Here is a 20,862-nt window from a genome sequence, read left to right as displayed (position 1 = left end):
CAAATGATAATAGCCTAACTAATGTGGTATTAAAGTGTTGTCCTAAAAATATACTGCAAATATTTTGTAATAGATATATATCATGGATTACATGCAATCTGAAAAAATGCACAAACATGCTATATTCATGTCAATTCCTCTTTACCCGGCTGACATTGTACTAATTGCACACTGCACACATATAGCCTTCCTTGGGCATAAGGCTGCTCCCTTCTCCACACAGTAATGAATAGCCAGTTTAACTGAGCCAACCACCAGCAAAACAATGCACATCTGATTGTTTATAGCATCGACTTTGTGTCCGTGCGGTTCACACTCCATTTGCACCTCCAGCCAATCGGCACAGTCTGAGAGGACTACCCTACCCTCCCCCTGCTGCGTCCACTCCTTGTGTTGTGTTCCTGTAAGACCAAAAAGGAGTAATCAATGAGTCATGTGTGCTGATTACAACCAACTCCCTATGGAGCACCTTCAAAGGGCTCTAGAGGAGATGGAGAGAGGGAGCATTGCCCTCCATGGGGTAATTACATGTTGGGGCTCCGTGGTTTCTACTCCTCTTTCTGTGGAGAGACAGGCTTAGAGATATCCCAGTTAACAATTGAGATTGTGCTATTCCAACCACTGGTGGTGCATGCCATCCAAAACGATGTGAATCCCCCTCATCCTGACGCAAAAAAATAAAGAGTCAACAGATGAGGAGAAAATTGACAACGCTCAGATACTGAAGATAAAGATGTGGAGACTTTTCAGGTTTGGAGCAGCTGAGTACATGCCTGTCTGTGCCAGGAAAACAAGCCACATTTTTATGAGTTAAAAGGGCCATAAACCAAGACCAATACAATTAAGCACTGTCTGGATGCCTCAAGCCTCCTGTTTTTCACCACGAATGCTTGTCCAATACGTTTTCCTTTTTTAGACGGCTAAAATTCAAGATCCCAAATCACATGGTTATTTTGACTTCTTGTCACAGATCTGCACAGAGCCAGCAGCACCCGTTTTTAAAAAGGACTTCATAATGTTATGTTTGTTGATAGAATATTTAATATATGAGGGCTGTCTGTTCCAGTAGCACTGCAACTGAAAAGATCGAGTCATAGCTACTATTATTGCATTTGAAGTGTTATTCATCCGTTGCCAGTTTAGATGTGATCTTTTGTCATTAAGAAAGTGAACAATGGTTAATTAGAGCTTAAAATGATGACTACGTGGAAAGTTTACCAGGAGTGGCTGCACGGAGACAGTTTGGCTGATGGTGTCTTTGGGTTAAGACTCCAGTAAACTCTGTCTGCACGGTAACAGAGAGGGGTGATCAGAGACAAAACAGTCATTAGCGTCCTATGATGAGGGAGAATAATACAGCAGGTGTGTGGGTTTGTGAGTGCATGTGTGTAATTGTTTAGAACTATCCTGTGCTATGGTGTCAATCAGGGGATTCCCATGCTGGTCCTGTATAAACTTACAGGTGCTTTACCACCTAGATGTAGACGAGACATACATAATGCTTGTACCGCTCGCATTGTTATGCTGCTGTGCTGCACTACACACAAATGTTGGTCAATGAATCAAATGCATTACACACAAAACATTTTAGCTATTTTTGTATTTGAATGTTAGAACTTGACTTCAGACAACAACATCGGGTAACCAGCAGTCCAAACTGGATTTTTGTTTATATTGTAATTCTATTCTTGAGTGTATCCATTTACATGAGGCGAAACTACATTCTTCAAACATAGTGTGGCACCAAGAATGAATTATCCACTACTGTCCTCTTGTGGACAAATTCTAACAGGCCGACAGAGCAGTGCAATGCTCTTGTGATTCATTGTGAAAGGTATAACAGGTAGTAAAATAATTTATAAACTAAGCAATTAAACATTATGTTAAACTGACTTTATGTGTAGAAAAATAAACTAATTAAATTCAAGATACAATTAATTTAAGGTTTGTTATATAACTGTACAAAATTGTCTAAGGTAAAAAGTAAAACGTAAAAAATTGATATATATATAAACAATATAGATAGCTCTAAAGTTTTACAGTTGGTGGGTTTAGTGGTGAGCTTCTGCTGCATTTCGACAGTGTCCATACAGAGGCTGCTTAATGGGTGAACGGTTTGATTCGATTTTGAAGTTATCAAGGCTTTAACACATATAGAAAAGCCAAACCTTAAAGCCAACCTACTTATTATCACTCAATGGAAAATCGTTAACTGCCAGATGTCATACCGATGTGTCTGAAGGGCCGTGAAGGCGGCATCACACCCTCATTTTTCCAACATCCGGGACCTTTGAATCTACCCACCGGTCAGTGGAAAGCGCTGGAAAGGCGGACTGATGACAGCTGTCAGTGTGGACAAAAACACTAACAATCTGTGACAGACGCCGAATGGCTCTCCCCTAAATATCCCGGAGAAAGGGACAACACCGTGGGGGTGTCGCGAGGTGTTGCGAAGGTAATGTTGTATATTTGGGGTCGGGAATATGACGGGGTGATCGGTGCCAGTTTTCCCTGCCTGCCTCTCAGGAGAGTTGAGGTTAGCCGCACTGGCTAGCCAAGCTAACTACCCAGCTAAACTGATCAGCTAGCCTAGCGGTGTCTCCCGGAGACAGTTGTCCGTGGCGGGGTCATTCCTGCGGAAAGTGCATGTGTTGTTAGTCATCGTTTTTGTAAATTGTTTGCCTCACCAGAAGCAGAGGAAGAAACTAAAACGGTAACGTAAGCTAACTTAAATAGGAATATCGAGGGGACCCAATGCTAGTCAACGCTAGGTCTACTAGTTAGCTTCCAGATGAGTTGGCTAACCTTAGACTGAGTTACGTTAATGTTAGTATAATTAGCCAGCTAATGCTAACATGGAATAGAGGTAACTTTAACTTTAGCCTTGTTAAGGTACTTACAATCCCTTTCTTAATGGCCATGGTATCGGAAATATAATGTTAAATTTGACAGTGGAAAACTGTCCGTGGAAAGGTTATTTTAGCTGAGGAGGATGATGATTTTTTTTAGCGCAAGCTAACAGTAACTTATCATCTTTTTGAATAGCGACAATGGATTGGCATTGATTTGTTAGCCAGGGTCTCTGAGTTAATCAGTACACTGAATTTGAATTATGGATCCGGGGTTCAGATCATCAACCGTGTTTAATAAGAGCTCATGTCTCGCTTGGGTCCTCTTGACTCAGCTGGGTTCTAAACTAGGCGTGTCCCCCCCCCTCCATGCCTCTACCAGCCAGCTACAGGGCGCTTTTGTCTAGAACCTAGACAATATCAGTGAGATCACCTAGACTCTAGGTGATCTCACTGATATTGTCAAGATGCCTGTCAAATACATGATCATGTTGATGAATAAGCACAAATGTAAACCATTTCAGTAAACATTCATGGTTTCAAATCATGTTTAAATGTCTATCTGGATTCCCTCTGTAGACATTATTAGATATTATTGATATGGATGTTGTGTACACCTGCTGAATTGGAAGGATGCAGTGGCCCTGCATGTTCCCCTTAAAGTTGGTTCATGTGTGCAGCTGCTTTTCTGTGGCTCATCAGATTTTCGCTACACTTTGCTTTCTTTACACACCATTAGAATGTCTTATTGTTTCTGTCTTTTTTTCCTTTAGCCAATAACATACACGTGTGTGTATTCTGTGGCCTTGCATATCTTTGGTGGAGCAACAACTCCAGAGGCAGCATGGGGACACAAGGCTGTGGTAGAAAGCGTGCCCCCCTGAAAGACCGCTTCTCAGCAGAGGACGAGGCTTTGAGTAGCATCGCTCGGGAGGTAAGTTGAACCTCCATCATACACTCTGTTCTTTTTATTTTTATTTTGTTTGGAGTGGAAGCGATCTACATTGTAAATCTCCTTGTATACAGCTCTATACATTTATTGTTTAATCAATGCCTATGCTTTAAATTGAGCAATTTCAGATTCAAAAGCAAACTGGTAAATAAGTTAGTCTCACCAACCTCTCCATTCAACACATATGTGTTTGATTTTAAACGTTTAAACGTGGGGGTCAAAGTAGTGTTAGTAAATGGGATGAATGTTTTGAATGATACATAATTATTTAGGTTTTGCTGGTTGAAATGTGTCCCAGCTGAAAGTAAATGGAGACAGCTGGTTTGGACCAAAGAGGGATTGACTCAACTTGTAGGTTTTCATATGGGGGGGCAGGGGGGGACACGGCAGAGAAGGAAAGCTGCATAGCCTGTAACGACATGTCTTGAGATTATTCCATTTCGTTCCATAGCAGGGCTGCCATTCCTTTGCCTCTTTTTTTCTTTTTAGAGGGAGTTAGCAAACATGAAATACACAGATCAGTTTCAGAGTTTGATGTCAAGTATAAGGGGGAAAAAACACATTATCTGCATATTGCCTTTGACACCTTTCAGGTGGAAATAGAACGACGAATTGCCGTTTCTTAAATATTAAAATACTTATCGCCATTCTTGGGGCACTAAAGCACACGGCTCCATTTTCTGTCTTTATAGTCATGCGGGCCGGTTGTAAAAACATGAGTCACCCGACCCTCCCAGTCAGGTTCTGAGTTTGAATCTCTTTGTGGAGCAAAACAGAGATTAGATCAAATGAGCAGGCAGCTCGAGGGGGTCAGTGTCTAACTCGCTGCCCCCACAAACAAGCTTCTGCCTGGTGTGTCGGTACCAGGTTAAGAAGACTCCCGGCTGGCCTGAGCTTGGCGCCGATCACTACTGAAGATGACTGTGAATTTGAGCCTCCTCCTTCCCCAGCTCAGTTCTGAGGTCTCTATCGTTTCCAGGCAGTCAGTCCTTTTGAACACCAGCAGCTTGCTTTGAAATGTGACAGAGGCCATGCTTTACAATAAGATGATCCTCTCATTCCTGATGTCCCTCAGATTAGGATCTAAGGGAGCTCATGGTACTTGAACAAGGCAATCATTAACTTTTCTCTATGTACAAAGGGTGTGTGTTTTTGTGGAAGCTCTAGTTCATAGTTCATATGATTTGGTTTTGTGATATCGAAAGGGATTATTTCAATGGAAAGCTTTGCACCTCCCTGCTCAGGCTGCACAGGACAAAGCCCATCTCCCATGGTTGGCACGAACCAATGGATACGGAAGATCCATTTGATGTGGCTTGGTCCTCTGTTAATGCAGCCTTTGCAACAGTAGTCAAATTTACTCACGTTTTTTTTGTTGTTGTTGTATTAGACGCAAGCAATGAATGTTTTTGAGGACCCGTCGGATTTCATTTTAATGTTGCAGACGCGACCAAAGGTTAGTCATTTACATAAAATGATTAGCAATTAGGTGCACCGAGTCTCTACATGCCTTTATAAAGCGGAATATTTGTATTTAAAGACAATCGAGGAGCTTATATATCTTTGACTTTTTATGATTATAATGAATTCTTTATTTGATTTAGCAATATGAAGGGTATTTGTTGCCAGCGATTGCTGCTGGATAAAAGTTGGTATTATTCATATTACCTTGAAGATTAAAGCGTCTTTTTACATATCGGCCTCTTCCTTTTGTTCCCATTTAAGCTTATTTCCTACAATTCTTTTGAATAATTTGAGTATCATCACAAATGTAGAAATAAGGACCACAGTATTGAAACTGGAAATGCTGTATCCCATGTTATACTTTTCTGGACACTGCACAGGACTGCACTGTTGATATAATGGTATTTTATTGATTTTTATCATTAGGGATCTGTTAATGTTTTTTGAATAATTTAGTTTTTTTTCCCTTTCTTTTTTAAAACTAAATCCAACGGTCCAAAACTGCCAAATATTCATGTTGCATCTAATTAGCAGTGGCATAAGGGCAGCGGGGTCTTAGCTCAGCATACACAAGTCATTGTTGGGAGCGCTCCAGATGAGCTCAGACGCGATTGCTGAACTCTTATTGCGCAGATTGCTGTAGGTGTGTGTGATGGTGAACTGGTGCTGCTCCGGTTACCCTTCCAGCCTCATGATATCGCCCGTCAGAGGGCCGGGGGCTATAGATAGGACGGAGACAGAGAGCTCAGCTGTGCGGCTGTGCTAAGCGGGTCATACTGTCAGACAGCGCGACAGGTGCAGAGCACAGGGCCAGCCGTGGAGCTCGCTTTCTCTCTGTCCCTACGTACCCGCACAAATGTGCTTCCCTGTTCACCGTGCACCAAGTTTAAATAGTAGTTGACTATCAGTTAGATTCCAAAGTCCCTTGGAAATGTCACACATCGCATGAACTTTCTTTTTAATGACGTTTAGCTGTAGGTGTTGTCGGTTTTCTAATAATCTGTTTGCGCATTTATGAGTGGTGGTAGTGGTGATCTTCAACCGTTAGCAAAACAGGTCATAACCCCCGGCTATTGAATCCATCCAATCGTCGGCTTCTAGGGTCTTTTTGCTTGAAATGTATTTTTGGCAATAGCTAGGTAAAACTCATTTCCTTTCAATAACACTAGGTGTATGGGCCCAAAGAAGCAGCATTTGGAGGTGGTTGTGTTTGTTCCCTCCAGGCTAGCATTGGAACAGGAATAGCCTCTGTGCCCCATGGGCGCTCTGTTCTGGCAGTGCAGATAAGAAATTGCTGGAATGCTGCCAGTGTTTGTCTGCTGTGAGATACTGTACACAACGCATGCTGGTATCTCCGTAGCTATGGACGGTCTTGTAGTACGGGATAAAGGCCTGTGCTCCACCAGCTATTTGCTTTCATGGACGTGGTGGAGTGATGGTATAAATACCTCACCTGAGGGACTCCGCTCTTTCTGCTGAGCTCCTGTTTGGGAAAAATGGTGTGATGACCCCCCCACACTCTTCAATGGAGGAGGTTCTGTCTGGCCCGGTCTACCTTTGAGTCACACTTGTTTGTGCTCCAGGTACAGCTCGGTCTGAAATGGCCGACGTGTCTTATCATTATTACATTACATTATCGACACACTATTGTGACTCCCATTGTTTGCTCTCAGTACATCTGTCAGTTTGTGTGCACTGCTGGTACCCCCCCCCATGAGGTCTGTAAGTCAGCCCACCTCCCCCTGAAACCAATGGTTAGCATATGTTGATGATGAGGCATCTCGAGCACTCACAGGAGGCCCTCTTACCGTACGCGCTCTGATGGATAGTGTTTATATTATAGTGGATTGCTAGAGTGTACAAACATTTTTCATATCAAACCACAAGAATGTGTTTAATAAAGGCATTTTACAGTGAAAAAAAATACTGTTTCTCAGGTACTTTGAATATAACTGGCATTTCTGTTCTGCAGTTTATTATCGTATTTACTTATCTTAAATATTGTTGAAATGTATTTGTCAACCTGGCCGTTGTGCGTGTGCCTGTGTGTCCGTCTGTGTTATGTTAAAGTGTTAAAGTATAATTGTATTATCAGCAGATAAATGCATTATAGACATGCTGCATAATGTACATAACTATCCTTTGAGTTATGCCTTTTTCTTTAAATTGATTTGAATTTGTTTGATACATCTAAACCATAAACTACAGTGTTGTAACCATGCAGCGCTTAACCTAATCACCAACTTACATAGACACCAGGTCAATTTCCTGGACATACTTGTCTTCAACGTATGTTATTTGGTAACCAAATTTTGTTTTCTATTATAATCTTAGTCATACTGATTTGCTGTGTTTTTAATTTTTGCACCCTTTACCAAGCCACATTCCTTATTATGTGTAACGTTCCTGGAGCTTGGTCCTCATGGAGCTCACTGTGTGCCTGAAGAACCCTTGTGTGCGTCCTCCACTGGCTCACTTCTCTTAAAGGAGCTCCTGGAGATCCTATTGTGCCATAGGTTTCCTTCTTTGTGTCTTTTTCCCCTTGCACTCAGCAGGTGTGTCCTCCGAGGCCGACACCAATACGAGCTTCCAGGAAAATTCAAGCTTCCAGGAACAACTGACAAGTGTGTTCATGTTGTGTATTACAGGCGGAGGCGAGGCTTGCGGCGAAACGGGCGGCTCGGGCGGAGGCCAGGGATATTCGAATGAGGGAACTCGAGCGGCAGCAGAAAGAGGTATAAATCACAAAGTGGACCCCTCTTTTGGAGTGAACCATAACTGCTGACCTCAGCCCTTTATCAACTGCATATTGAATATGGAGGGTGGCATTGTTTACTCCTTTATTGATTTAGTTATTTGTTGCTCTAACACGGGCGGTTACCACAACGGATTGTGTGTTGGCATGCTACGCCTCTACGCCGACTGCCTAGTCGCTGGTGCAGAGGAGCTGCTTGGCCATGTGCCTTGAAAGACACACACAAACACATAGCCACAAAGAGAAAAATGAAAGTGCATGTCCACAAATGAAACCAAAAGTTCTATTCCTGAAGTGAATGTCACCCAGTTCTTTCTTCATTTCAGCAGTTTAGAGTCAAGTATGATTGTATGTTTCTTGGTTTTTCCTGGCACTTCTCCCTCCCCATGTGCAGCGTTCTTACCACACATCCAGCAGCAGCAACAGGAAATGGGGTCAGATACACCAGTGGATGGTAGGCGAGCACACGGCGGCTCGCAGCCATGTTGCTCCACTAACACAGCGACTGTCCTGTGGGATTGAGTCCCAGTCGAGTTTGACCGTTTGTCCGTCCCAGACGACCCTGTAGCTCGCTGTAGAAGTATGCCTCAGCAGCGTGTTTGCTTTGGAGACGCCGTATGCTGTGTGTTTTCGTAGAGCAAGCCTTGCCCTTTGACTTTATTTTGGGTGGGCGAGTCTGCAAGTGATTAGGATGTAGGCTGTTGATGCATGGACTGGATCTCTGTGTGTTGGTGTTCTGATGCAAGAAAGCGTAGCAGAGATTTCCATCGGTTGTGCTTGTTTCCTTTTTATATATATATATATATTTAAATTAACAGATGATTCAGAAATGTGTCAAATTAACAGTTTTCACTAAACTTGCTGCTGCCATGCTTAAAGAGGATAACATTTGCAATTGTTTGACGTCTATTTGGTGATAAACATGATCGGCAGAGTTGTGTTGCATGTTTTGTTTTTTGCTATAGCAACTGTTGAGCGTCACACTGACCTTGCTCACTCCTCTCTACTTTTCATTCTGTAATCTTTTCCTACTTTCCGTCCTTACTGCAGGCTGACTCAGAAAAAGCCCGAAGCTCTAGTAGTAGTATAACCAGCCGTCATCGGCGGGTCTGTATCTCCCCCACACACTTCCTCTTTGTCTGCCTGTATCTCCCCCCCCCCCCTCCCTTGCCTTTCTCCTTAAATCCTGCAGTCTCATCATCCATGTTCCTCTCAGTCTGCTTCTCTGCTCTGACTCCATGTTTCCACTTCAACAGGGGCTGGATGATGATGTCATGTCAGTCCGCAGCTACAGGGTGCGTAACACATAATGAATCCGTGGCGGTTTTTATTAAGTCGCTCACACAGATGTGTGGATTACCGATGCTCTGGTTAGGAAAGCCATTGTTAATTTAAAGCATACAAGTGAAATGCTTTTATTTGGTACTGTTAATCTGCTGCATAGAAGGACGTGGTTGGCAAAGTGAAGATTTCTCCTAATGTTTGGTTTTGTTCGTTTTTACTTTGAAGTCAACCTCATCATCGGCAACCCGTGACTTGGGGTCCAAGAGTCGATCCAGTTCCCGTAGAGATGTGTTGGTGCGTTGTGAGTGCACAGTGTGTGTGTAGCTTGGCAGCTGATTGAAGGCCTGGGCTCAGCATGTCACTGGAGTTCATGTCTGGCTAACTGTACTGTGCAGAGCAGAAGGGAAGTGCCCAGAAGCAAGCAGCTGTTTTCCCATTTCAAATGTTTCCACTTTCCTTTAGTCTGTCTCCTCTACTTGTGCCCGAGATAAACCCTTTTCACATCAGAGATTCACATATGGCAGATGGGGTCAAACACGAAAGGAGACGTGTCACTGAGTCTGTTGCACTTTATTTCCCACACTGCACTTCTCCACGAGTCACATTGGAATGCTTCACTAAACATTTCATGTAGCATTTCCAGCTTCTTAAATATCAGCTTTTAAAATGCTGGACATTTTTACCTCAACAAGACCACTAGTGCAGTTATTCCTGAGTACACTCCAACACAGAAACTGATTTTGCTCCTGTGTGAGTTTGCACCTGTTGATCCAAAAAGACCTTCACATTAACAAAATGACACCTCACCACGTCCCAGAGGCCCACTGTTTTGCCACGACGCGTTGGCTCACTCGTTGCCTGATGAAGAACTAACATACCGTTAGTGAGACACGTGTCCCAACGGCTTCTCAGAAGTTTAATCGTCACATTTCATGTGACTCCTGTTCTCTCTTCAGTCCGATGGCCTCTCCTCTAGCTCCACCCTCAAGACTTCCCGCTCCACTGTATGTACCCGTGTGATGTACCCATCAGCTGTTTGTCACTGCCTTTCCTCTGGTCCCTTTTTGTCTCATTCTGATTTTTATTGATTTCTTTAATGTCTGGTTTGAACAGAGCTCTGTGTACAGTGACCTTCATGGCCATAAAAGGGCCTCCTCCAGCTCCTCGAAGAAGGACCTGCTGGTCAGTGTACTCCTATTAGTGTGTCTCTGCAGCATTCATATGGAGGTAGTGTAGCGGTGGCCATCAACTGCTGATCAACCCTACCCACCATAAGATTTACTAAATCATTTCTAATTAATTTTCTTGTGAAATGTCCCACAGTTGTTTGCCAAGTAACGTTGAATCGGTCTGCAAAACTAGTGTAGTCTGACCCTTGAGGGTCATATTAGTTATGGTGGTGTTGGTTTGAGGTGAATTTTACATTGCTACCTTTCCAGACTGGACTTTACCACGATCAAAGGACCTACAGCAGCCTAACGAAGACCAAACCAACGGCTCCTCTCTCCACCTATCAGCCTCGGGTTGGTCCCCCTGACAGTGCTGTCCAACCTCCAACCTTTTCATACACAGAAATCTAGTTTTTTAGACCTGTATTTGCTCAACAGACTTGTTATAGAACTGCACTGTGAGGCATGTGTGTAGCATTAAAGAAAGGTGGTGTAGTTTACCACTGTTAAACCAGTTGAATTTACATAGATTACTTCACCAGTAATAAAACATTCAACAGGGAAAGTGTCACCTGACCTTCCTGCTCCTCAACCCCTTTTGACCCTAAATGTTGCAGGCTCAGCAAAAACATTGATCCTGTTTCCCCTGTCCTCTAAACGACCATTTCCCGGCTCCCCTCCTCTCCGACAGGCAACCACTTCCTCGTCCTCCACCGTGGGAGCGGGACTGCCTCGCAGCTACAGCATGGTCAGTTCTCTGCCCCAACATCCCTCTGCATGCTTCCTTCAGAAGTAGACATTCCCCCTCTGCTGGCCACACTCGTCTGATAGGATGCACAGGACTACTACTAGCTTCCTGGCATTCGGCATAAGCCTGAGATCGGTGCTTCGGTTAGATAAGGCGGAGAGGTGTGGCTTCTGTTGTAGAGGACAGCAAGAAATGCCCTACTTCATGTTTGAAACACAGAGTGTTATTTTGGTTGTTGCTTGGAGACTGTGCGTGTGCTCTGCACAAAGAGCCGTGGTCCCCCCGTGCCTTTTCCTGAGCCCTGCCTTGTCTCCCACATGTGCCCTCAGGCCTCTCTCTGCGACGACACCGGTCTTTGCGGCTCGGGGTACAGTTCAAAAGCTGTAAGTCCTCTGAATGTTTGTCAAACCGCAGCCAAGCAATATCCCCCACCACGACCACCACAGCAGCTAACTAATCCCTTGTGCTGTCCTCCTCCTCCACCCATCCACAGCCCTCTGAATACAGCTTGTACTCTGGAGCCAGCTCCACCCACAGCAGCCCTGTGGTGAGCACCTTAAACCACTGCATGATGTCACAAAACACCACACACACACACAGACCGTTGCTATTTAACAAGCTGCCCCTCGCCCCCTTTCACCACCAGGCCTCCCCCTCCCAGGGAGAGTGTTGATCACCAATACCAGACCGGCCACAGCTTGGGCCCCTCTGGTACTCCCATAGGGAGCCGTGTTGTTGACATTAACGCGTGTGCGTGTGCGTGTGTCTTAAGGAGTTCTGCTACAGCGCTGTACACGCTAAGAGGTTGTCTTATTAAACTGAGCTCCAGTTGTTGTATTATTATTGTAACATGTTGATAATTGCATGAATTAACATGCCGAATGGTGTGTGTAATTCTTTAGTGTTCTCCAATAATCGGTTCAATACAGGGACTGCTCCTGGCAGCTATGAATTGCTGTTTGAACAAGTGTGGGCATGTATCCACCCTTCATTAATCTGACTCCTCATCGTGTGTGTGTGTTTATATGTGTGTGCGTGTTCCTCCCAGTCCTCCTCTGATGATGACACTGTCAGCAGCGTGTCCCAGGAACGCTTCAGCAGAGGCCGCAGGGACAGTGTGGTGAGCTGCAGGGACTGGGCTCGCCCCAATCTAGACTGATCCCAGTAACCATCAACACTGTGCAAACGTTTTTCTTTTTATTATTGTTTTATTCTATTGTACTGACACGAGCAATGCCATTTGAACTCCGTGTCCTTGACCAGTGCTTTTCCTGTCTGTTTCCTCACTGCCGGTGTGTACTGTTCGGCCCCTGGTTCTTCTGTATTTCTCTGCCTATACCTCCTATCCTCTTCCTCTGTGTGGCGTAAGCAGTCGTCTGACTTCTCGGACATTAGTGAGTCGGCTGCTGATTATTTCAGCCGCACCAGCCGGAGAGGCAGTGTTGTGTCTGACCTCGACGATTTGAGCATTCCGGATTTGGACGCTGTAAGTCTGTTGGGCCGGGGAGGGTGCTGTGCAACCCCAATGATGCATGGTCAAAGGAATCAATTTGAGTTTTTCAAAACTCATCCCGCCTGCGTGTTTTTAATTAACGCTGAGTGACTTGGCTGCAGCAGTCAGCGGCATGACGGAAACATCTTTAACAGAGTGGTGGGATCCACTCGTCAGCTCTCTGTACTTTGATGATGCAGCACTTTTGCTGGACTAACTCCTTGATTTACAGATCAGGAAAGAACTCCGAGCATGACATCACCGCATGGGTTTGTCGTCTAAATACCGGTGATCTCTTTTTAACGTGTATCTTCTCTTTGTTCCAGCTGGATGAAAAATGTGACAAGCAGTATACAGATTTTAGTCGGGTGAGTGCATTGTTTCTTTGTTTGTTGACTTAGTTCATTCAAATGATTCACTGATCACTAAATGGTCACTGCAGCATCAGGAAGTTTAATCACGCTGAACACCAAGTGGATTTCTATGCCGTATTATCCATCAACCATTTAACCTTACCACAATTGGAATTCCTTTCTGTGGAGATTGTTTATGACGTTTATAAAATACGCTGCGTCACCGAACGGTGACTCTGCCTCCATCGGGAGGATTTGAATCTGGATCAGGACCTCAACAAGGCCCTGCCATATCGGGTGATGGTGTTCTGACCGGAGCTCTGTGGTGCTTTGTGTTCTCAGCCGTCTTCCCGATGCACCACCCCCGGCCTCTCAGCGGCCACGTTGGCATCGCTGGGGGGCACCTCGTCACGACGGGGCAGCGCAGACACAGGCAGTATCTACGACCCCGACACCAGTCTGAGTGAACTTAGGGTAAGGTGTCCGACGCACACCGCGTCCCACTTCTGTCGGTTTGATGGAAAGATACTCCCATATGAATTGACGTATGCCAGATGATATCAGTTTAAAGCTAGTCCACGTGTCCTCTGCATATAAGCCTTCCACAGCTTCCTCTCGGTTGTGCCCTCCCTGCTGTTCTTGGTGTCTGCTTTAACCGTTCTTCCTTTATGGACTTGACATATGTCCTGTAAAGCTCTTCTCTTTTCAACTCTGGTTCCCCCGGTCAAGGTGTACACCAGCTAGATTGTCTTTCCACGGCAGCACGGGTGCTTTGTTATCTTTCCCTTGAAACTTCCCCAGCCCCCCCTCGACGCCCCCAGTTGACCCCAACCATTCCTTTTTATCTGCTCTACAGGATATCTATGAACTAAAGGACCAGATTCAGGATGTAGAAGGGCGGTACATGCAAGGGCTTAAAGAGCTGAAGGTAGAGGGGCATGAGCTCACAGCATGCCTTCTCTGGGAGCATTGTAGCGTCACTAACGCCCCCCCCCCCCCCACTCATATATAATTTCTTTGCATGCTCCCTGAGTGAATTGCCTAAAGTCATTCCTTTGCATGATCTTCCTTCACTTTCCTGTTTTTTCTGACATTGGTGTTCTTGGCCTGAAGTCGCGTTATTCCCACAATTTAACTGTGTGTAAAGCTTTAAGAAGAAGAATTCAAATGCACCACCTGCTGACAGCTAATGGTCACTCTTTCAGTTTGGAAGCTCTGCTGCCACCCACAGTGTCGGCTGACCTCTGCACTCGCTTTCATTGGTTTCTCGCTCTTTCAGAAGGAGCGCTGTATGTTGTTTCGATAGGAGTAGCTTACACAAGCCTTCCTCCCTTATTGTTGTTGTTAGAGTGTGATGCCACCGATGCACTTCAGCGAGGTTACTTTTCACCTTATTGTTTCCTGGTTGTTCACTTGTAGTTCTCTCTTTTAGATCCCCTTTTCACCCCATCGCCTTCTTTTACTCCTGACTCAGTGATTCTGCACACTTTAGTTATTGCATAATCAATGGCACCACTTGCACAACATGTATAACTCACAACCTGTTTTAAAGATCCCACAAAAAGTTGGTACACAATTCTATAATAAATAAGTATGATTGGCCAAACCAGAGAGAGAGACCCGCTGGTGCATGTATGTGAGCGGCGCTTCAAACCAATTCACTGTTTATTAACATGCTCCTACCTTCGTCAGGAATCACTTGCCGAGGTGGAGGAGAAGTATAAAAAAGCCATGGTATCAAATGCTCAGCTGGACAACGAAAAAGGCAACCTCATCTATCAAGTGGACACACTAAAGGACGTCATAGAGGAGATGGAGGAACACACGGCTGAGATGAGGAGAGAGCTGGAGGACAAGACAAAGGTTCAGTCGACTGTTGTCCAACTTCTGAAGCGTATTCTAGTGTTAAACCACATGTCAGAACATTGATGTCATGCACTTAAAAATGCTAAAGATGTATGTGAATGTTCTGCTCGTGATTTCAGGAACTAGAAAGACAAAAGCACACGTGTACAGTCCTGCAGCATAAACAAGAAGAGCTGAAAGAGGGACTTCGCCAGAGAGATGAGCTTATAGAGGTACGGCTGCCCTCGCATTAAGAAAAAAGAAAACGTTTGTGCCAGAGTGAGCACATCAGACTGCTATTCTGTCAACACAGTGAAAGGCGTTAGTGCCTCTGTGCAGGCTGCAGAGGAGGCTCTGTTCTGCAGGGACTTGATAAGGGTTGATTGGCTCTGTCCCTTCTGACCTTTAGCCTCCTTTCATCGTCCTATCTCACTCATTCATTTCTTTCTCAGCAGTCTCTCTTTATATTGGTCCCCTCTTACCGTGTTGCACCCGTGCCCATCTCTCATTTGTGTGTCTGTGCAGTTTCTCTTCTTTTGTCTTTGTTCCATTCAATTATTCCTATTCTGCTCTTGTCCTGTACTGCTGTGTTGTTACCGCTCTCTACGCCGCTCCAGGAGAGCCAGCGAATGCAGACTAAGTTAGATGCCCTCACCAGAGAGGCGTTTGACCTACAAGAAACGATAAACTGGAAGGACAAAAAGATTGGGGTAGGAGGTCCCACATGGGGTGCTCTGACAGAACATGGAAGGCATCCACCTCTATTGCCTTTCATGTGGTCTCTGCATGTGGGAGACCCTTTTAAGCATTAGCACATACCTGGACACCTTCACAGTTTGGAATTTTTGCATGTCTAAATAACAGGGTTTGGATCCTCTGACCTCTGCTAACAATGCAAGTGCATGGGTGTTAAAGCCTGCAGTGGGACACCATAAGAATCGTTTTTATTTGGGTTTGAATTGTCAACTTAAAAAGAAGAAAAGGTTTCAGCATGACCTGCATGTTCCACCTGTGGATCAGTTGATTTGTTAGGTCATGAAGTCAGTGATGAAAGCGTGTAGACGTACCCCCCCCCCATATGTGTGTGTTCTTTGTTTCGTTCTGTGGGTTTGATGTACACAGTGGGTTCATGTTTGTGCATGTGATGTCAGGCTGTTGCATGTGGTGTTCCATGTCTGTGGATCAATCTTCTCCTCTGCCTCTTCTCCACTCTTGTTTCTCTCCTTGTCCGTGTGGCCAGGCCCTAGAGAGACAGAAAGAGTACTTTGATTGCATTAGGAATGAGAGAGACGAGCTCAGAGATGAGCTTGCTGACATCAAGGGGAAGGCCAAAGCCGGAGAGGTAGGTCTTCCAAAAGTCCCAGCAGGCTGTACGAGATCACAGGAATGAGTTGCTGCCCCAAATCTGCTTTTTCTGCTTTTCCTTTTGGTTGGAACTAAGCCAGTTAATGCCATCAGACCTCATTGGGTTTCACTTTTTTATCTCCCACTCAATGTTTTTGTTTTGCCAGCTCATTCCTGACACCTTATTCCATTGCCTCTGACTTTCCGTTACTCATTTGGTACATGCACTTGACCATGACTACAGTGTACTACATCAAACTATTGGTTGATATTGTTTTTTATAATAGGTGTGTGTATAATGTGCCTGCACACAGTTGTTGTTGTTGTTACGTTCTCAGTGGCAAACTCACACAAGTCTGTGTGAGCTTTTGTGCGTTCACACGGTAAACAAAATATGTTTTGCAAACATCTGTATGAAAGATGCCAAAAGGTTTTCTGGCCATCTCGATTAGCTTAAGAATAAAAATGAGGTTTTTAGTTTGCCTTCAGGGTTTGGTTTATTCAACTTTAGGCCCCCAAAGTTTCATATATATGTATACACACACATGTGTGTATCAGGGACTCTCCTTTTTGGCTGGATGGTCCTGTGGCATCATTTTCTCTTGGTAGAGCGGAGTGGCTGGATGTCGCACAAGAGTTAAACTCATTTTAAGACGCATGGCTGCCATGGCTCGTACAGACTACCATCAACAAATCATGTGTATCCTTACATTTTAACATCCAGACATCTGAGTGGCCAGTTGGCCTTTTACGTTTTTCATCCATTCACAGCGGCTGCTGTATATGAGACAGTGAAATCGGTGCATGTGACGCCTCTGAGCAACAGAGAGAGTGCAGCCAGTCCTCCTGAACATGCTCTCTCTCTCCCAACAGAAACATGGGCTGGTCATCATCCCGGACGGCACTCCAAATGGAGACATCAACCATGAGCCTCTGTCCTCAGGGATCACCGTGGTCTCCCAGGAGGCCGCCCAGGTGCTGGAGTCTGCAGGAGAGGGCCCGCTGGGTGAGTTGGGAGATGTTGCTTCTGTCCACAAGGCTAAAGGAAACGATTGGATGGGATGTGTTTATATAAGCAGCAATGCATCGGGTCAGTTTCAAGAAGTGGGTTTAGTGGAAACTAAAGTTTGTTAACCCTGAGATGAGGGAAACTCATATATATATATAATATTGTTAAAGCTACTGTATGCAGAGCCGTGATAAACGTGTGAAACGTGTTTGTTCCCTGGACACAAACCAGTGAGAGCCATTAAAGAGGAGTTCCATAGGATGCACCTGAATAAAATACATTATACGTTTGTACCCGTTTTTACCAGTGATATCATTCTTGTGATTAAATATGAGTATTGTATTTCAAGCCTGTGTGCAGTGCATTCTAATAGTGTAAAAAGTGTAATTTTCCTACTGGGAATTAGTAAAACGTATGGATTATGATTAGAGTGTACATTAAATATTAACTGACAACACTATATTGGAACTTACGCATTGACCCGAGCAGCAGTTTTCTCCCACGCCGTTTCCCTGTCTTTTGCTGCAGTAGCGTGTTGCTTTGTTTCTAAGTTCATACTCGCCGTACGTATTAATAGTTCCAGCTCAAAAGGGGTGACGTATGCCGTATGTTTGTGGTGGTTGCCATGGTAAATCGTTGTATCACGGCTCCATTCATGCTGCCTTCAGTGCACACGCTCAACTCTGAGTCAACCTACTCCTGGTTGATTGAACCAACTCTAAACGGCTGTTCTGAAACCCAAAACTCAGTTTCCTTTTTCAGGGTAAATCAACTCAGAGTTTAGTGTTTGACTCGGAGTTTGTTGAACCTTCTACTTGAAACCCCTGAAATAGGAAAAAAGTAACCCACTCTTGTTATATTTCAGTGCCTTCCAACAACTTCCACTTAGGAATCAGCAGTCTCCAGTAAATTGCATCAGCTTAATGTATTTTCACGTGTCTTCTAGATGTCAGGCTACGGAAGTTGGCCGAGGAGAAAGATGAACTGCTGGCTCAGATCAGGAAGCTGAAGAATCAGCTTGAGGAGGAGAGACAGAAGCACACAAAGATGGACAGTGTGTGCACAGACGGGGAGAGGATGGAAAACGGTACAGACCTGCACATTATTGAGATGCAGAGTAAGTTGGCCTTTTGATTATCTATCTGCTCACAGATTGTTTAAACACTTGTATTATCACACTCACTGGTTTCTGTGTTTTCTCTGTAGGAGATGCCAACAGACAGATTAGTGAATATAAATTCAAGCTTTCCAAGGCAGAACAGGAAATGGGTACAATGGAACAAAATGTAAGTTGTCTCGCTAACTAAACTAAATGACAATGTGGGTGACTGTGGGTGAGTGAGGATCACAGTAGTCCTCCAATCAGAGGGTTGTTGGTCTGATCCCAGGCCCGGCTAACCTGCATGTCAATGTGTCCTTCGGCAAGACACTTAACCCCAGCATTGCTCCTCTAGCTGTGACTACAGTGTGTAAATCTTAGTTACTGATGGGCAGGGGGCACTGTGTATGGTAGGTCCTGTCATTAGTGTATGAATGGGTGTGAATGGGTGAATGAAGTCATGTAGTGTTAAAGCGCTTTAAATTGTCGGAAGAAAAGCACTATACAAGTACAGTCCATTTACAATATACTACGTTTTTTGGGCTCCCAGTCACCAAATTCAACTCTTTCTGTGTCCATTTCCCAGATCAACAGACTTGAAGGGCAAGTGTCCAGGTACAAGTTGTCAGCAGACAGCTCCGAGAAAGTAGAAGACGAACTTAAAGCTGAAAAACGGAAACTTCAAAGAGAGGTAAACACCCCTCCCTTGACAGTCAAGTTAATTTTGTTTGATTTTATTATATATATATATATATATATATATATTAGTGCCAGATTGCAACAGAAGTCGTAAGGTTACTTTTTCTCTACAACAGGGTGTAGTTTGTGGTTTTTGTAAACAAACGAAATAGTCGTTCATAGTGCTGATCGCGCCGCATTAATTAAGTCATGCCAGCAACTAGTTTGTATTAATATATGTCAACGCAGTTTTTAAGAGTGATTATTATTATTATTATATTTAAAGTGCACATACAGACAAACCAGAGGTTCACAGGAAGGGAGATGTATTGCCAGGGAGCGGCGTCATCACTTGTCCCAACCAATGAGATCCAACCCTGACTGATTACATTGATTTTTAAATTGAGATTTACACAAAATATTTTTTCTTCTACTTTGTAAAGAAAATATTGCACCTTATGTGTTTACTGTGTATTTAATGAATACAAGTTTTGAATGGATAAAGTATGGTGCTGATCTCTTTGACCCTTGTCCTCAGAGCTTATCTGCTTCAGTTGATTCTTCATCTTTCTCTTAGCTTGGTTTGTTCCTATGATTTGGATTCCTCCAGAGATTTAAATGAAAAGCGTCCATTTTCCAAGCTATCGGGTTCATCATCAGCTTTTTTTGTTTCTGATTAGGAATTACAATTCATTTTTCATGAGGCTCATATTATTATGTCAGTGACCTTTCCTCAGATTGATCATTAACCTTTTGTATATAGAACAGCTGCCTTTGTTTTACAAGCTGTCTCATAAATGTAATGCAATTCATTGTTGTAGACTTTGATCTTGTTTATTATTAATCATTTCTGTTGATAATGGCTGTATTCACCTGTTTCTAAATTGGAATGAGCACCTCCTCTAGAATGCACCTGCCCGCTAATTCAGGATGCGCATATCCAAATACATGCGATGCATGCAGCATACCCGTGGAGGCTGTGAGAGGGTTAGGACCAGGGCACCGTGGACATTGAAACGACCATCTCAATGGGTGTGTCCTGGCGAAGTGAAAAAACCAAACTCTAACTACTTGTCCCCTCTGCGCCCTCACAGCTGCGCACGGCTCTGGATAAGATCGAGGAGATGGAGATGACCAACAACCATCTAGTAAAGCGCCTTGAGAAGATGAAGGCCAACAGGAACGCCCTCCTGTCCCAGCAGTGAGGCAAAGCAGCGTCACCACAGAAGCCCTTAAGCTCGCACCTCTGACTGCCATACTGCGTCTGGAGCGCATTTCCATTTTTAGCTGTAACACTTTAAGAATCGTAGCTAACCAAAAATTGTAGCACAGGCAACAAACTGAACTGTGTCTCTTTTGGTCTGGTGGGGTTTTTGGAGGGATGACTCAGAAACGTAGTTAATGGGAGATGCATCTGAGAGCTTTGTTCTACATCATGTTATCCGTGAGAGTTCCTCTCTGCCTGGGTGCTTGGCTGTACTCGTTTTTTTTTTTTGATAAGTTGCATGAATGAGTATAATGCTTTTTAACTATTAAACTGTCACGGCTGCTGCGGCCTTGCACCTTCCCGGCTTCCCTCACAGTGAAGTGCCTTTTCACACTAGGAGACTGGGGGTTCGCACCGCTCAATGAGGCAAGAATTGTTTTTAACAAGGTACAGAAAGATGTTTTGAAAAGTGTAAAACCAATTGTTTCTGCTGCGGTTTCATTGAATTTTTTTCAAATATTTAAAAGATTTCTCAAAAATAAATGTAATTTACAGAACTGTTTCAACAATCTGAATGTTTTTTTCTTTTAATCGGTTGGGATTCATGTACCTTG

At 44.1% G+C, this 20,862-nt stretch overlaps 1 protein-coding gene across 13 annotated transcripts; it reads left to right on the top strand.

The window, feature by feature from the left end:
- The first annotated feature begins 2,273 nt into the window (after window positions 1-2,273).
- Window positions 2,274-20,809, top strand: lrrfip2 (leucine rich repeat (in FLII) interacting protein 2). Of its 13 annotated transcripts, none has more exons than XM_062566534.1 (27): window positions 2,274-2,455; window positions 3,623-3,783; window positions 7,914-8,000; window positions 8,415-8,474; window positions 9,071-9,127; window positions 9,277-9,315; window positions 9,530-9,598; window positions 10,261-10,308; window positions 10,418-10,486; window positions 10,744-10,827; window positions 11,165-11,221; window positions 11,551-11,604; window positions 11,715-11,768; window positions 12,270-12,341; window positions 12,594-12,707; window positions 13,040-13,081; window positions 13,409-13,540; window positions 13,923-13,994; window positions 14,759-14,929; window positions 15,052-15,144; window positions 15,529-15,621; window positions 16,152-16,253; window positions 17,129-17,261; window positions 18,211-18,381; window positions 18,471-18,550; window positions 18,950-19,054; window positions 20,136-20,807. In XM_062566534.1, exons 2-27 carry the CDS (start codon window positions 3,694-3,696, stop codon window positions 20,244-20,246), a joined length of 2,259 nt encoding a protein of 752 aa, XP_062422518.1. In that variant the 5' UTR covers window positions 2,274-2,455; window positions 3,623-3,693; the 3' UTR covers window positions 20,247-20,807. The 13 variants fall into 13 exon arrangements, with proteins under 13 accessions (XP_062422518.1, XP_062422521.1, XP_062422520.1 ...); XM_062566535.1 differs by lacking the exon at window positions 2,274-2,455 and adding an exon at window positions 2,569-2,713 and having other exon boundaries at window positions 20,136-20,808; XM_062566537.1 differs by lacking the exon at window positions 15,529-15,621.
- The last annotated feature ends 53 nt before the right edge of the window (window positions 20,810-20,862 follow it).

Source organism: Pungitius pungitius, chromosome 13, assembly GCF_949316345.1.
Source record: "Pungitius pungitius chromosome 13, fPunPun2.1, whole genome shotgun sequence".
Lineage (NCBI taxonomy): Eukaryota > Metazoa > Chordata > Actinopteri > Perciformes > Gasterosteidae > Pungitius > Pungitius pungitius.
The sequence above is the reverse complement of the archived record's forward strand: the minus strand, read 5'-3'. Positions and strand labels throughout refer to the sequence as shown.